Here is a 16926-nt window from a genome sequence, read left to right on the forward strand (position 1 = left end):
AGAAATCAGGACAGATTTTGATGCTAAAACTTTTAATTTTATGCTTTTGACTAACTAGCTTTACAGAGGTTTTTGTCTTATGCATTTATTTCTCTTTATGGAAGATTTTTGTTAAATATTAATTATTGATTAGCCTGGCAAAACTCACTCTTGAATTATAATTTTCCTGAAACTCTTTAAAGAGTTCAGACTGACATAGAATTAGGGGTTTCCCTTTCTTTATGGAGTGCTTTGTATGCAATCTATAATATGTTTTGTATTAATTCTAGTTTTTTTTCCCTATTTTTCAATTCTGTAACCTGATTGAAAATTGATTAATGAATAAAGAACAGAGAAACTTAACTTTTGACTAGAAAATAAAACCCTTTAAAACAACCAAATATTCTCATTATTGCCTTAAATATTAATTGCATTTAAAGTCTCCTGATGATGATACACGGTGGCCAACATCCATCACCTTAAAGTGGTAAACAAGAGGTAAATGAGGCTTTGCATTGAGAAATTACCGCTGGATCACTATCACTACAATTAGAATAATTTTTAAGCTGCACTTCATCTCTGGTTTCAATGGTCATGGAGTCTGCACCTGCAGCTCATTCTGAAGAGGGATCATGTCTGGCACAGAATCTTCATCCCACCCTTTCATTGCTATACAACACAGCTGTGTGTTTCAGAGACAACATGCTTGCTTATGTGTCCTCGAGATCCTCAGGCACTAGGGAAGAAAACTCATCCAATATTACTTTCTCCGCAGAAGGCCAATCATTGTCAACTAAAATAATATCACAAACATCTGAGAAATGAGACCAAAACCTACTTTTATAGTGTGCGATAGATTACCCTCAATTTGTATTTCTTCTTTATAAACGGCAAATATATAGTTCCATCTGGTATTTCTATTTAAATGTATTCATCAGTATGTGTTGTGGCTAGATGCTTTATGAGAATCTGGTGAAATACCGTTACTTCGGCAGTGTTGTCCAGAAGCACTGTTGCATGCATCCCATTCCCCAGAAAGATTCATTTTCAGAGGCACGTCTTTTTTTTAGCTAGCTGATACTTTTTTCCTTTTATAATGAGCTTTTAAATCCGAACAGCTCTCTTCCTTTTTCACCCCATGTGTGGAATATTGAGGCTGCCTTTTCGCAGCTTTTACATCTGTTCTACGAGCCTCCGTTTGGGTGCTCCTTTCATCTGCAGAGTAATTTTCTGAGCACCTTCCAGAGTAGAACTATTATTAGCAAGCTAATACTGATGGGGCTCTCTTCTTTTTATAACAGTCCTTCAAATTATAATCAGCCCCACTAGACTCCTAATTTGGTGGAGTTCATTTTTTTTCCATTAGAAGTTGTTTTTCTTTCTGTGCCCCTATGTCCGAGCCTTGGGCTCACACTGTGGGTTTCGATGGGAAAGTGCCTATGCGTTTTAACCTATCGAGATATATATTCACAAAATCTAGGCAAATCCCAATCCCGCCCAGGAAGCAGTAATGCGGCAAGACGCCGATATGAGGCCAACAATGCCGCTTCCTCACAAATGCTTCTGAGAACTATCAAAGAGATTTCTTGAGTTAACCATCAATTCATTACCACAAATCACCACATGCTCCATGTTCACTTTGAACCGTTTCTTAGAACATCTGGGAGTACTGCAATAGAGGGTGTGCCATGCTTAATTGTATATATGCTACCAAATATGCTTCCCTGGGTACCACATTCTTCAGGGATTAATCATTCCAAAGGGAAGGTGAATACTCTATATTTTAGGTTTGTCCTGGGGCATAGAATGAGGATTGACGGATTAGTTTCAGAAGCAATCCAGACTGGGATTTTATTTCGCTTTCTGGCCACTTTGCCCATTACAGCACTTATAGTTTGCAAACTTATTATCTGTGTCGAATGTCCATGTGCAACTACTTGAGCACTAACATTAGTCCCTGCCGTCTGTAATATGTATTGTCTCAGCTTATTAACAGTGGGTAATTCTTGCAATAATTGCATTCAAATTGTGTGTGTCTGGGTGCATTGTGTATCCCACTAACAATGGCCAAGTCCTGGAAGACTTCATGGACCCACTCTAACCAATTACAGTTGATGTAGTAACTTCCCACGGACCCATAATGCATGTTCTAATTAAATTATGGCTATCTTCTGACTTTCATATGGTATACATCATAGAGGAGGGTGTATTGATTGATTGGCTTCATGTCCAGTACCAGCCTCAGCTCGTGCAAACTCTACTCATGCGTAAAATATTTCAAAAGAATAAACTGGACTCGTCAGGACTACCAGAATGGGGTCACCTCCGGTAAAAAGAAATCCTCATTAATGAACACTTACCATTATTTACCCTATTTGGACAGTCCCATCAAAGATCTCAATAATAGATTCAGAGTGCGATTAAAAAATACAATCAAATTATATGGTCATACATTTTTCCACTATATTATTTGCCCTTCATGTTTGTTTTCCTCCTTGCTTCAGTTCCCTGAACTTTAACTTGCATACAGATTAAAATGTATTTTGGTCTACTGATTTTTGCCCCTTGCTTCCAGTTTTTTCCAGGATGCTTCCAACCAGGACTTCATCATTCTAGATACTGGTATGTCCTCCTTCAGGAGATGTAAGAAATCCTACTCATATTTTTCATATCAGATCCATGCGGTCTGCACTTATCACCGCTGTGTCTACTAAGATAGCCACACCTGATAAATTTACAGAAGACCCACAGTTTTTAGTCCTACTGGCGCAGTGCAATCTGCATTTTTTTTTAGCACAACCTACCCAGTTTTCTTCGGATACTGCTAAAGTTCTTTTATTTTATTGAACTTGTTCAAGGAGGCTCTCATTTGGGCAACACCCTTAATCGTCAACAAAAGTCCTTGGCTCCAACAATATGCAACCTTTCTAGAACAACTTAAAGAGGTATTTGGTTGGCAACAGATTACTCAAACAGCCCACTTTCGCTTCTTAACTTCGTAATACAAAAATGCTTTTGTCTACATTATTCGATTCACAGAATAAAACTCTAACTCAGCATGTACTAATGAGGCTTCAGCTGATGTACTTTAGCAGCGGATTAAGAAAGGAGCTTAAAGATGCACTTTAGCTGGTGGCCAACGGATCCACCATCTAAAAAGAAATAAATACATTTAGTACTACAGACTGATAATCAGCAAAAGGAATGGGATGCAGAAAGACGCAGGAACTTGCATCAATAGATTTCAACTATGCAGACTCACATCTTGCAAGTAACGTCTTCAGAAGAGGCCATGCAAATCGGGGATGTACGCAAGTCTAAGTTTCCAAGATCGGAGAAGAAAGAACAGCTTGTATATTTACACCGGAAAAGGAGGACTCTTGAAAAAATACTCTCAGATGGAGGGATACAAGATCTGTTGACCTTAATTAGCAGACCAAGATCAGCTAATTCAGGGTTACAGGTCTGCCGAATGTAGAGCGCACTTTTATTAAAATTCACTGTTCCTTCTGGCCCCCTTGAAGGTTGGATGTTTTTAGGTCTCGCCTACGCAGCACGCATGCGCTGCGTAGGCAAAAGAACTTTAGTCACCGGCACAGCTTCATAGCCAAAAACGTGCACGCGTTCCATTGCCTTCAATGGCAACACTTGCACATGTGGCGATTCCCTTGCGGGAGCGAGCTTTGGCAACATATGTTTCCTAGCTCCCGGTGGCAACATATGTTTGCTCGCTCCCGCAAGGGAAGCGCGCGGCCACTCCTCTCTCCCATCGCTGCCTCCTTTCAGCGCGAGGCGCCCGCGCTTGTTTTTTATTTGGGTTCGTGTTCTGCTGTAACCCAAGACCTAATTCCTATTGAAAGAGGGGTGTCTGTTGTGTCAAAGCCCGCTTCGTGTGGCGTCCAGCAAGTTGTTATTGAAATTCCGTCAAACTGACATGAGAAACAGTGTTGCCCCTTTCTAAATGCACGAGCAGCAAAGACTGTGCAAAATCCGACTGCCTCCTTTATTTATGAAGGACGATTTATCCATCAGCACTTCTTTGTTAAAAAAATACTCTGCACACGTTTAACAAAAATATTTATGTAAAATCGACTAAAGCGAAAGTTCTTTGCCCTGTTCCTATTCAATTATCAAAAAAATACTGTTTATTTGGTTCTTTGCACCACTGCAGTCTTACATCTTTCTGCCTCCGATTTGACTCTCGGATTAATATACATTTATATAGTTATTCTTGCCTCGACATTGTACAACATTTTTGGTTTGCTGTTGCACAACTGTTCCAAAAAGAAGTAAACCTTCATAATAATGAGTTTCAAGAATGAAGTTAAACACACATTACTCTGCATCATCCCAGGCTCAATTCTTCAAAACACGACGGAGGGAAAATATATATGCTTTTTATTACAATGTAAACAAAGAACACAATTTATTTCTCTGTTATTTGTTTCCCGGACACCCTGTCACTCTGACTCACATACTGTTTATCCTTACCCTATTAAACAAGCAGCAACAATTGTAAAAATGTTATTTGGTTCACGATTTGAGCAGGTGCAAAACCTCATGAATGTTTGCCCATACTTCAAAGAGAGAGGTGTGGCGCAGCGGCCAGAGGGACTTCATCAGAAGCATAGGGCTCACGGTTTGATCCCCGGAGGCAGCGTAGCTCAGCATCAAGTGATTCTGGGCAATAGCTCACTTAATCTATCCGACAGTCCCCAGTGCCTTTAAACCTGAACGGGTTATATGCTCGCACGATTTACAAATAGGATTTATTAAAGTCCGTAAATGAAATGAAAAGAAGAGTAGGGCCCCAGTAGCTCAGCACAGTTTGCCAAAACTGCCTTCTTCTTCATTCTTTCTACTTTAAGGGCAAAGATAGCAACAATAATGAAACAGTAAGGTAACAAGTATCCCACTAGGGATTGGCAGTGTGGGTCTCCCTGTCACTGTGACTAATCCATATCGCGATGTGACACCCAGGGCCGTAGCCACATGGTGTGGGGGGGAGGGGGCATTTGAGGGCCTGGCCACGCCACCCAAGAATAATCTTTGCCCCCCCCCCCCAAACAAACAAGCGAAGCAGCTGCCACACTTTAGAGGTGCAGGATTTCAGAAGATGAATGAGCAATACAAATCCCTCTAAGCGTTGTTTTTATCTGGTTACATTTGCTGCATATTCAGAGACATTTTTAAATTTCAGTCTGTCTTCTGACAATTTTTTTATTGCATCACTTCATTATTTTGTAATTGTTTCAACTTTAGCACTGTCTGGACAAAGGCTTTACTTCATTAGTACCGGTTCCACATCCAAATACAACTCTGCATAGCTAAAAGGTGGCCATTCAACGTTTGCAAAGGACCTTCCATTGCACTGGAGCACATTTTGCAACATTTGTAGTACATTTTTATCTGTTTCAGCTAGAAACGAAATTAGTTTTTTGTTACAACCTGCAGAATAGGCAGCAGATGATGGATTATGTAGCAAATGCGATAAATTAATAATTATGCTGAAAACGCATAGTGCCATGGACGCAGAATCTCATGATTCAAGTGGCATTATGTACAGGGAATAAAAAAAAAAATACTGTAGGATGACACTGTTTCTAATTCACAAAAAACATACTATACCTGTAAATGAACTGTACCCATATTTAACATATACCAGGAGTACATTTTTTGTATATTAATTCTGAAGTGTGATGGAAGCAAACATTTTAGCAGGATCAAAACAAATCTTGGTGATGAAAGTGAAGAATATTGTTTTGTATTGCCCATCGGTATAGAGCTTATTACCCCTATGTGTGGCACTGAAGAGCTTACCTACATTGGCAGCAAGCTACACCCTATAGGGTGGTGGTGTGTGTATATTGTCTTTGGTTTGTGATCCAATGTAGGAAGTGTTTTTATGTTGTTGGTTATGATCACCGAGGTGCGGTTAGAGTGTTATGGGTTGCAGCTTGTAGCAGTGTGGTGGATGATAAGGTGAGAGAGACACAGATACAAACTATCGTTTATGGTTTTTCAGTCGCTGGCAGCTTTAAACAGCTTCGCAGGCCCCATTTATGGTATTTCTTATGACTATAGTCTGCATAGCATGTTACTGGACTGAGTTTTGGGGCAGATTTACTTACATTTCTCGCAACTCAGCAAGGCAACTTGCTGCACTGCATTGCGTGAAAGACTGAGAGCAGAAATTTGCCATATTTACAAAGATATGGCACATTTCTGATGTCTTCTAGCGCTAGCACACTATGTGCAGCCTTGCGCCAACACAGGCACCCTTGCCCCAAGGTGCAAGGGTGTCTGTGTTACAGGCAGGACAGTTTTTGAGCATGACGAGGCAACTTCCTGCACAAAAACAATTCTTAGAGGCATATTCCTTCTTTTATGTGTGCTTCAGAATGCAGCACATAACAAGGAGAAAGTGTGCCTCACTGGGGAAGGCATAGCATTTTGACGCATTCCCAGGTTTACTAGCTTTAGTAAATCTGGGAATGCACCAAAACATAGGTTTACCTGCTTAGTTAACAAAACTAGTTTGATGGTTAGGTTGTTTCCAATCTGTGAATTGTGAGCTAAAGATTGAGCATGTGACTGACTTTACAGGTTCTGTTTCCGGGATGTGTGGTGATGTAGTTGTCTTTGTAATAGCAATGTTTTTAACTGTCTTCTGGAGTGTATAGGCTCCTTGATGCTTCTAATGCTGGCCGGTAGTGTGTTCCAGAAATTGGTGGCTTGTTCTGAGAAAGCAGTGTGTCCTGATTGGTTTATATTGCATGAATTTAGCTTGTAGTTATAGCTATGCTTTTCCTTGGAGGCTCTGTGAACAATGCAAAGTGCCTTTAACAGTGTCCTTTTTAGGTCTCGCGCCTAGCGTTGTAGTGCGTAACACTGTTCCCGCAGTGAGAGACCTCTTGTAGGGGTTTGAAAATGGCCCTAGGAATCGCACGAGCGTGTGCTTTTCCTTTTGGGCCACGCTATTGGCCTTTGCGTGTGTCTTTTTTACAAAGACAGCATGCTATTGGCCAAAGGCGGGCGCATTGCTCCGCCCATGGCCTATTGGTGTCTGTTACGCGCAGCAGCAGCATAGGTTTCCAATTATCATGCCCAGACACAGGCACGATAATTGTAAACATATGCTGCAGCTCACAACCACGCGCGCACGCACCAGCAGCTCCCGCATCTCAGTTTTTCAGGTAATACTTCTGTAGGACGCTGTAAACATGAAGATAAGCCCTCGGCGGAGCCCAGCACGCCATCCTGTCAGAGAACGAGCAGCGCAGACCCTCTAAATAACTCGAGTTTGCTGTTGTATCTGCTCTGGGAGAGTGATGCGTGCACTGCTTCTTTCTTTGTGCACCTCCTTCGCAAGAGGGATTGCGGCTTGGATATTTCCGTACTCTGTGCCTTACTGGAGCTGGAGAAACCTTTTCACACCGTGTGGCGGCCCGAAGGATTGGTGCTGTGATTCACCAGTGTCAGAGGTTAGGCCAGTCACCTGTGCGGCGGCCCCATGAAAGCGCTGTGTCCCCGCTTGCAGTAAAGGAGCATATTCTGCGTGGGGAGAGCTGCGCAGGAATCCGGCCCCCCCCTCAACACATTGCCTTCCCTTCCCATGTATGGATGTCTGTACATAGGCCAGATGTAAGCGCGCCTCCATGGCCCAAAGCGGCCTTCCAAGCACTCGGAATTCCGGACGTCTTTTCGAGATAAGATAGTGTAGCTTGTGAGCCTGCAGTATTAAAACGCGTCCCTTCCGAGAAGTGCTTGTAAACTGTGCTTGCACAACAAAGGTGAACAGATGCGGGTAGTTGCATTAATTGATAGTTTCCTGTGTGTCGGTCTAACAGCCTCGTTAATGTTGCAGCAGCCAAAATCTCTTGTCACCCCACAGTTAAGCCTGGGCCTTGCCACTGGTACTAAAATGGACCACACTTTTTCTGTTAAAACTAAGAAAAGTTCGGTCCATCCGAAAACCATGTTTAACCAGCGAGCAGCCTGTGTTGCACTGCTTGCTAACTTTACCATAGCGAGGTAAACACGGAACCCATTCCGAGAGGCTCAATGCTATTCATGTAACATTTCTTGTGTCTTTTTAAGAACTTGACAAGGCTATCCTGCCTTCCTTATTTTCAACAATACTGCGAGGAAGCTTTCAATAAAACACAATTCTGTGCTCCGTGATGTCATCTAAAGTGCCATCAATGATGTCATTTAATATGTTAAGTGATGTAATATGTGAGGTCAGAAGCATAGCATGGTGGGGGGCAAGTTATAGTTGGGTCAATAAACCGTGCCTGGTGGATTTGTGAGGTTTTTGATATTTTTAATCTTAGTTTCTACCTCATTTCAATACCTAACTGTAATGTCACAGTTACCATTAATTTTCCAGTGAATATATATTCCAGCAGTTTGAGTTTTCCTGCCTCAGAACAGCGGTGGGCTCAAGGTGAGGTCACGCACCTCAGTAATCCACTCCTTAGTTTCTTATTATAAAAAACAATGCCGAGCTTAATTACTTTAGACTTTCAAGTAGCGGCTGCTCCGAAGCGCGTCAGGCGTTTTTTGCTTTATGAAATAAATAAGATTGATCCACTTTAAAGGAATTGGGCTCGGCATTGGTTTTTTATAATAAGAAACTAAAGAATATATGTTAACTAACGTCCAAACATAAAACCAAAGAATGTGTTTACTGTAAAGTAAACAACAATATGCAAAGCCTGGCAGCATTGATTTTTGACCTGCTGCCAGGGTTCAGCTCCAAAGACAGCAGCACTGCATCTCTGGCAGCCCTTCCTGTGCCCTGGATGTTATTCCTGCCCGAGCCTCCTTGCAAGTAGGCCAGCAGCACCAATTGTGAAGTATTTTACCTTCGAAATACAAACAATTCATTTGAAAAGGTACAGTGATCCGGAGTGATTTGGTTTGGGTGAATTACGTTTTTTCAAATTAAAATGTAGTAAAATGCATTTAATTACATTAATATTGCTGGCACCAGCCAGGGGGCGCAAAGGGAAAAAGAAATGAGCCACTGGTGTGAATGCACATGGTTTTGTAAGCAAATGAGACTCTTACCCTGGCGCAGCAGCGGCTGCTCCCAAGGGGCACCATGGCGCCAGCCCTCTGCCACTACTGCTCAGCATAGCACAGCTTTTATATGAAAATAAATGATCTCACAGATCGTTTGTTAGCATATAGAAGCTGTATTGTCAGGTTAACAGTAGAAGAGGGCTGCACTACCTGTTTTTCACGTATCAGGCGGGAGCGGTTATAGTTCGGCCTCACACATACACAAAACATAAATGATATACTGCACTAGCGTCATGCAGTGCAGCATGTCCGATAATAAGGCTTTAGGGCTGGTCTATCACACGCCCTCTTGCCCCATCAGAAGTTATAATAGAGAACAAGCATTTGCAATGCAATAGGTCTCGCAGTTGTGAGAGTTTGAGGTATTGGCATTGTAAATGGCAATGCCTTTTATTTACGTGTTGGTTTTTAAAACCTAAATAAAAGGCATTGTCATTAAAAAATGCCAATAGCTTAAACTCTCGCAAATGCAAGACCTATTGCATTGCAAATGCTTGTTGGACTTGGAGGAAGTGGCTTGCGTTATAGACATTACATTTGCGGAATTACATAATATCCCTAGAAGATGAAACAGTAAACCTGAACTTGGTTGTAGACAGCACATTTGTGACCACAGTCAAGGTATGAAAAGAGACAGAGTTGGTACCAATTTAGAACATTGTAAAAGCACCAGTTTCAATTTAATTGCTACTTCTAATTTCCACTTTGACTAGGTAACTTCTTGGCTACACCAACATAATGCGGCTGCAGATTGGGAGTCCTCTAAAGTGCAGTTTACCTCTGAAAACTACAAGGAACATTGCTTCTGAACAGATTTAGAAGGATAAACATACCCCTCATTCTGTTGCTCTATTCTGAATACTAATGAGAACTCCAGAAGCTGATATAGATGTCCAGGGTGTATTCAGAAAAAAAATTGCTGATTCTTCGCCCCCCTATACATAATACGATTGTGTAATAGACTTGGTTCTGAATGCTAAGACCGCATATAGTTGGATATATCCATTGCATATGAAGAAAAATGAACATTTGAATAAATATACTGATGGGAATTAAGCTAAGGACGTCATTAGAAATTCCACATCGCAGGCAAGTGCCCCAATTTTCTTCAGCCCAAAATCAAATGGTGACCTGAGAACCCGAGTGATTTATCAAGAAATTAATGCCATCACAGATAAGAATTAGTATCCTTTGCTACTGATTTCGGTACTATTAGAGCAAGTCCACACTGGCAAGATTTTTACAGAGTTAGACTTGAGAAGCTAGTCCGAATAAAAGCTGGTGACAAATGAAAAGCTGCTTTTATTATGAAGTATGTTCACTTTGAATATTTGGTAATGGTTTTTGGACTAAAACTTGGTGAATAATAGGATAAATATATTTTCAGACGTTTTTGACATATTTGTCAATATGTCATGATGGCATATTGTCTTTTTCACAAGAGTTGAAAATCTAATTTAAGGTTATGCAGTGTACACTCTGGTGAGTGGGATGATCAGCCTGTCCAGTTGAAGTCCTACAAATCAATGCCGACACTACCTCGACTTACCTGCAGCCAAAGTGTACTGGGCACGTAATAATGCCAGAGACTCTCACGCATATTTATTGTGTGTACTGCCAACTTCTCACTACAAGTGCTCACACAAGAATTTAACACAATTTAATTTTAAGGAAGAATAAATGAAATAATGTAACTGCAGAAATCAGTAAAATAGTAAAATTGTATCAAAAGCTTAAACACACAAAGTTAATGTAATGAAACCTTGCAACAGTGCATAATTAAGAATCCCTACATTTTTGAGTTTTCAGAGTTATTGCCATATTTAAGAGTTAAGTACTTTAAACACTTTTGTACCTGAACTTTTCCCAGTGTGTTACCTTAAAGACCAGGATAAGTTATGTCTCTAGTGGAAAATATGTTACAAGACAAAGGAGATGGCCTTGGGAGGCTCAACTCTGGGCCGCGCGCTTCTCTGCTATTGCAACTGATGGACGAATATCTTTCATGGAGTGGGCTGTGATAGCCTTTAAATATCCAGTAGATCAGTGGTTCTTAAACTTTTTAGAACCACAATCCACTTTTTAGAACAACAAACTTTCGGACCCACCTATATTTGATGGACATAAGGCGGGGCAATTTTTGAATGCAACTAAAGCAACATGTGATAGCGCATTGTCATTTACAGACAGCACTTTTTCCTTTGAAATGGGAACTAAATTTGCATAGACATTACATCTTTACTGATAACACTATACAGCACACAAACGATTAAGTGTGGAAATTGGGATTCTGTGAATATTTATCATTTGTGCATCACTAGTGTCTTGATTTGTTTTGATCCTATTAAAATCTGTTTCCACCACACTTCTCTTAACATTTTGTTCTGTATTGCAAAAAACATCCTTCATTGTCACATAACTCACTTTAAAAACTCCTTTCACTTTTGACTATGTGATTTCTCAAAGAGAGGTGGAAGGAGCACATTGCAGCCATCAAAAAAACACAGACTTCATGATCGTTGTGCTTCATTTCAACTTGAACACAATATACAGAAACCAAGAATATAACCCTTTTGGATAGTTCATCTAACAAAAAGTGTGGTAATACAGAGGCTGCATGAAAATGAGTCATCCCAGAGACACACACTGAACACTATAGAACGTGGACTTAAAAATGGACAAGAAATTACAAATCAGTTTATGAATCCACATTTGACTTTTGGTTTATATAATATGTTGTTTTCTATAGAAATTTAAAGATAGTCATATCTATCAATAAATAAATAGTGCTAGTATTATGCCTCAATGCATTTATCTATGTATTTTTTTCTTAGGTAGCAAAAAACACCATACAGAAAACAAGCACTGGCAAAGCAATAGGTTTTGCCTCGGCAACTGATCTGGTAGTTTAGGCTCTGTTGTTCATATTGAGAACCTAGACTGATTTGCATATAGATTTGTGTTATCAGAGTTAGAGTCCTAGGAACAAGGTACGGTTGGGTTTTGAATTAATCAGTGGAAATGGCATATATTTTCATTGGCCTCAACGTGGAGAATACAAAGGAGTATACCAATTATAGCTGAAAACAGAAGGGGAACCTCAGGTCTATGACAGAAGACACGAAAACAAATACAGAAACTCATATTGAAAGAGCATTAACAAACCTGTGCAAAGGCAGCGGAAGTTTTCACAAGTCTTGGGGCACACATCAGAAAACAATTCAAACACCACTCGACCAGCTGAAAGGGAGAAACACATTGGTTACTTATGATTTTTCCTTATTTTTTTTTTATACGTTTAATAACTATATAATAGTGAAATAAGCAAGTGTGTCATAACAAGAACATCATCCTTACCAGGAACATTGTTGATGCCAATGTCAAAAAAGCAGCGAGGACGCTGAACTTTAACACCCATGGTTCAGTGCCGGAAACAGCTGCAGGAAAAACAAAACTTGATAAGCATTAAACAGCCATTCACGGTTTCACAAGAACACCTGTTAACTGGGGTGGTTTACAGCATTTATAAATTTGTACTGACAGACTGATGACGCCGATAACGCACACTGCCTGAAATCAGGTCTCTTGAACCAAAGGTTTTTATGTTACCACATCAGGGACCTTCGAATACTCGGAAGACGTTGCATCTATACGGTTCGTAGGTATCCTACTTAACGACTACATTGACTAGACATGTATACGGACTCTAACCCTAGCTGTTCGTGAACACCAACCCTGACCATAACCATGGTGTGACCAAGCAAACAACTCAAAACACTTTTCTGGGCAGTACCCCGCCGGCTACCCTAGATCAGAGACATCCTGTATTGAATTGGAGCCAAAAGCCCAAAACTGGCGAGATATAATGCTCACGTCTGTTGTGGACAATTGAAGGAGAAGTCTGAAGAAGCAGAGAATTTAGATTTCTGCTAAAACTAAAGGCCCAGAACAAACGTGCTGCCCAGGAGATAAAGGGGAAGAGTCCCTCGGGCAGCAGAGCTAGCTAATGGGGGGGTGCAGCGGCAAAGTAACGAGGTGGGCCCGTGAATAAGGAATGTTCTAGTGGAGCTGTTGCAAAAGACCACATGGGAGTGTTGCAGCCATGGGAGGTCTGCACCCACGTAAGCCATCTCCAACCAGAAACTGAGGTTTGCTGGGTGAATGGGAACACGACCTAAAGCGCCTAAGTAACCTGAACCAATGGTATAGTACAGGAAGCAACTAGTGGCATTGGGATAAAATTGGGAAAGAGCTGTGATGGGAGTTGGAGCAAGGACTGTGCCCTGCAAGGTGAATGAGCTCAAGCTGAATGTTTGTTTGTGGCACCCGGCCAAAAATGCTAATGAAAACCAAGTGCTGATAACCTTCCCTCCCACCTACATCTCTAAAGTGCACAGCAGGCACTCTGCGGTTGGCATTTAAACAATTGCTGCCCAGTTATTGCTAGCTATACAAATAAGATACCTGTATGGGGAATCAGGGCCCCAAATAGGTTTGCGCCAATCAAAACAACCATAACCTAGCTGCTGGAGCAAGACTATTAACTACTGTGTTGACACATACGTATGACACCACCACGGAAACTGGGCAAAGCAAAAACTGCAAAGTCCCAGGGCCCACCTCAAGAAAGCCAGTAACACACTGAAGGCCATCAGATGGGAGTGAACTAGACAATTTAACTGAGGATAATGTGGTTGTGAATATGGGGCTACTGCAAGATGACCAGAGAAAACTGGCAAAGATAGGATAATGGGGGAACAGCTATAAGAACTGCAACCATAAACTAAAGAGGTATGCGAACAGGTGCGGGATATCACAGAAATGATCCCGTTCTTGGAGGGCTTAGGACTTAAAAGTTAGGTCCCAAAAAACATTGCGAGAGTGCCTGTCCGAAGAGAGGACAAGTCATGGTAACAAACATGTAGAAACAATTTCAACAAAGTGTGGCACCCAAGGGACTTTCCATCTTCTACACAGTGGAAAGAGTAAACAGGGTGCGAGCACACAGCCCACCACTCCCCCAAGGTTGCAGCACCCCCAAGACTAGCAGTGGTGAGACTTTTAAATAAGAACAGAGGTATAATCTTGCAGAGAGAGCAAGGAAAGTAGGCCTGTTTAAAAATTAAAAACACCAGACTAATGATTTTATTCGGCTAGATGTTAGCGGTGCAACACCAACAGACTACTTTTTTAGAAGTCAACTGTTAACTGCAGGATATGGTGGTAAAATATGTACTTTTAATACCAGCATGCTTCAATAAATATAATAACCAATGATTTGAAACAGTTTTTGAGGATCCCAAGGATACTTGGCATGGGCAAAGACACAAGTGACGCTTGGGGGGATGGGAGGGGGGTAAACTGAACTACCTATGGCAATGAAGTCACCAGCATCAAACCTGAAGGTGATAGAGACCAGGGCATAACAGAGGCATATTCCATCCCAGGCAACGATACAAGATGTGGAGATGTTAGCATCGGCAGTCACAAAAAACAACAGGAGATCAACTGAGATGCACCCTGACACAGACTCCCCTACCACGGAGTAGTATCTGAAGTGAACAGTATGATGAAATGTGATTTTGAATTACCCAAAGTCAAACCCTGTATGGCAGATGAAACGATATGAGGGTATAACATACCCAGGTCGAGAATATCAAAGCTCTATGGGAGGATGTAAATAAGATGGTCAAAATCCGATATAATTAAGTTGATTTATTAGCAGCACGGCATGCATCCTTCATGTTGGTCTTCAGTAAAGTATCTGACTCCCAGTGGAATCTTACACTCTAGCAATCCAAATGGAACATGGAATGTCATACAAAAGATGCCCAATGCTACAGTACCAATACATATAGTAATTAATTATGTACAATTAGATAATGTAAAGAACAGAATATAACATATCTCCCTTATCAACAAAAATAACTAAATTCCCATATTGAGAACCTACACGTAATAATCATAAATGGACGATGCATTTACACTAAACAAAATCATGAAATCTTTTGGGAACATTTTTTGTATGATTATTGATTTTGACTCTTGATGATATAGTATCCTTAATATGTAAGAAGGTGAAGGATTGAAATCATGATTATCATCTCTAGTAGCAGAATCTGGACTAGAATTTTGGACAGGGCATTTGGCCAGTCTTCTAATATTCCAGACCTTCCCATCTTGGGTGACAACACTGTTAGAAAAAACTTTTTTTATTTGTATGGCCTTACCAAACTTGCCGAGCTCCTTATTAACAAATCCAGGTCTTAAAACTCTAACCCAATCTCCAATCTTAAAATTGTGCATGTTTACTCTCCATTTGCTATCATACCATTTTTTGGTCATAAGTTGTTTCCCTTCCACTCTTTCTGCAGTGACATGCACGCATTCATTATCCTTTGCCAAAACTTTGCATTTATCTTTGAACCACCATGGACATAGACTAGATGCAGGATCTCTCCCTTTTAATAATTTAAACGGACTAATGCCAGTAGTGGTATGTGGAGTTATCCTATAAACCAACAAGCGTTCTCTTAAAGCCCCCAACCAATCATTACCATGTTTTAAAGAATCTGAAACAAAAGTTTTAAGGACTCTATTGAACCTTTCCACTTGTCCATTTTCATGTGGTTCGTATAAGGAAGTAAAAGTGTGCTTGATTCCACAATTATTAATAAAGGTATTCATTTCATGTGATGTAAGTTGTACACCATTGTCAGTCACTAAATTTGCAGGACACCCTTCACGTGCAAAAACTTCTTGAAAGAAACAAATTACAGCACTGGTGGTAGCCTTTGACACATTTGACACAAACTTGACCTCCGGCCATTTCGAATGATAGTCAACAATGACTAAGGCAAATCTCGAATTTTCAGGCAAATTACAAAATGGTCCAGATATATCGAACGCTATTTTCTGCCAAGGTTCTTTTGGCCAAGGTACAATTTTCATGGGTGGAACATTTACCTTCAACATCCTTTCACTGGATATACATTCATTACACTCCCTGACCACATGATCAATGAAACTATCCATACCTGGCCACCAGAAATAATTCCTAATCAACCTTTTCATTGCAGAAATACCTGGATGAGTTTTGTGAGCTATTTTAAGAATAGTTTCCTGAACCCCTCTGGGTGGCACACATTTTCCGCCTTTCAGAATTAAACTCCCTTCAAGTTATAATTGATCTGAGACATTGTAAAATGATAACAAATCTGGCCTTACTTGACATTTGTTAGACCACCCCTCTAGAATACCTCTTCTTAAATCATTCCATCTGTCATCTTCCTTTTCACATTCAGACCAACATTTTTCTGTAATGTCTTGAGACTGTGGAGGAACAAAATCATTTATGCTTACAACAAAATCTAGCTCTTTGACAACATTAACGTCATCATGATTACATGGTAAACGTGATAGGAAACCTGCAGTGACATTTTTTTTTTCTGGCACATATTCGGTCTTGAAATTGTACTCTTGAAGTCTTGACACTAACCTAGAAATTCGGGCAGTTGAATTCCAACCTCCACCTGTAGTCAGAATAGTAACTAAAGGTTTGTGATCTGTTCTGAGTAAGAACTTACTTCCCCACACATAAATTCTATAATGTTCCACTGCCCAAACACACGCAAGTAACTCTTTTTCGATGACAGAATATTTACGGTCTGTTTCATTCAGAGTTCTTGATGCAAATGCAACATTCCATTCATGCATACCTTCCCTTGGAGATAATACACTGCCTAAACCATAGAGGCTGGCATCGACCGTAATAATGCACTCTTTTTTCATCCTAAATGATATTAACGTGGGTGCATTTACTACATCTTTTTTTATGTTTTCAAAAGCATTTTGCTG

General features: G+C 40.6%; 1 protein-coding gene across 2 annotated transcripts in view; it reads right to left on the minus strand.

The window, feature by feature from the left end:
• Positions 1-16926, minus strand: part of PPIG (peptidylprolyl isomerase G) — a 270573-nt gene that overhangs the window by 193319 nt on the left and 60328 nt on the right. For both annotated transcript variants that reach the window (XM_085645353.1, XM_085645352.1), the window contains exons 2-3: positions 12427-12506; positions 12235-12309 (exon numbers count right to left, since the gene is read on the minus strand). In XM_085645353.1, the coding sequence (XP_085501479.1) occupies positions 12235-12309; positions 12427-12487 (136 nt within the window). In that variant the 5' untranslated portion in view covers positions 12488-12506. The remainder of the gene's footprint in view (positions 1-12234; positions 12310-12426; positions 12507-16926) is intronic.

This window comes from Triturus cristatus, chromosome 3_1 (genome assembly GCF_964204655.1).
Source record: "Triturus cristatus chromosome 3_1, aTriCri1.1, whole genome shotgun sequence".
Classification (NCBI taxonomy): domain Eukaryota; kingdom Metazoa; phylum Chordata; class Amphibia; order Caudata; family Salamandridae; genus Triturus; species Triturus cristatus.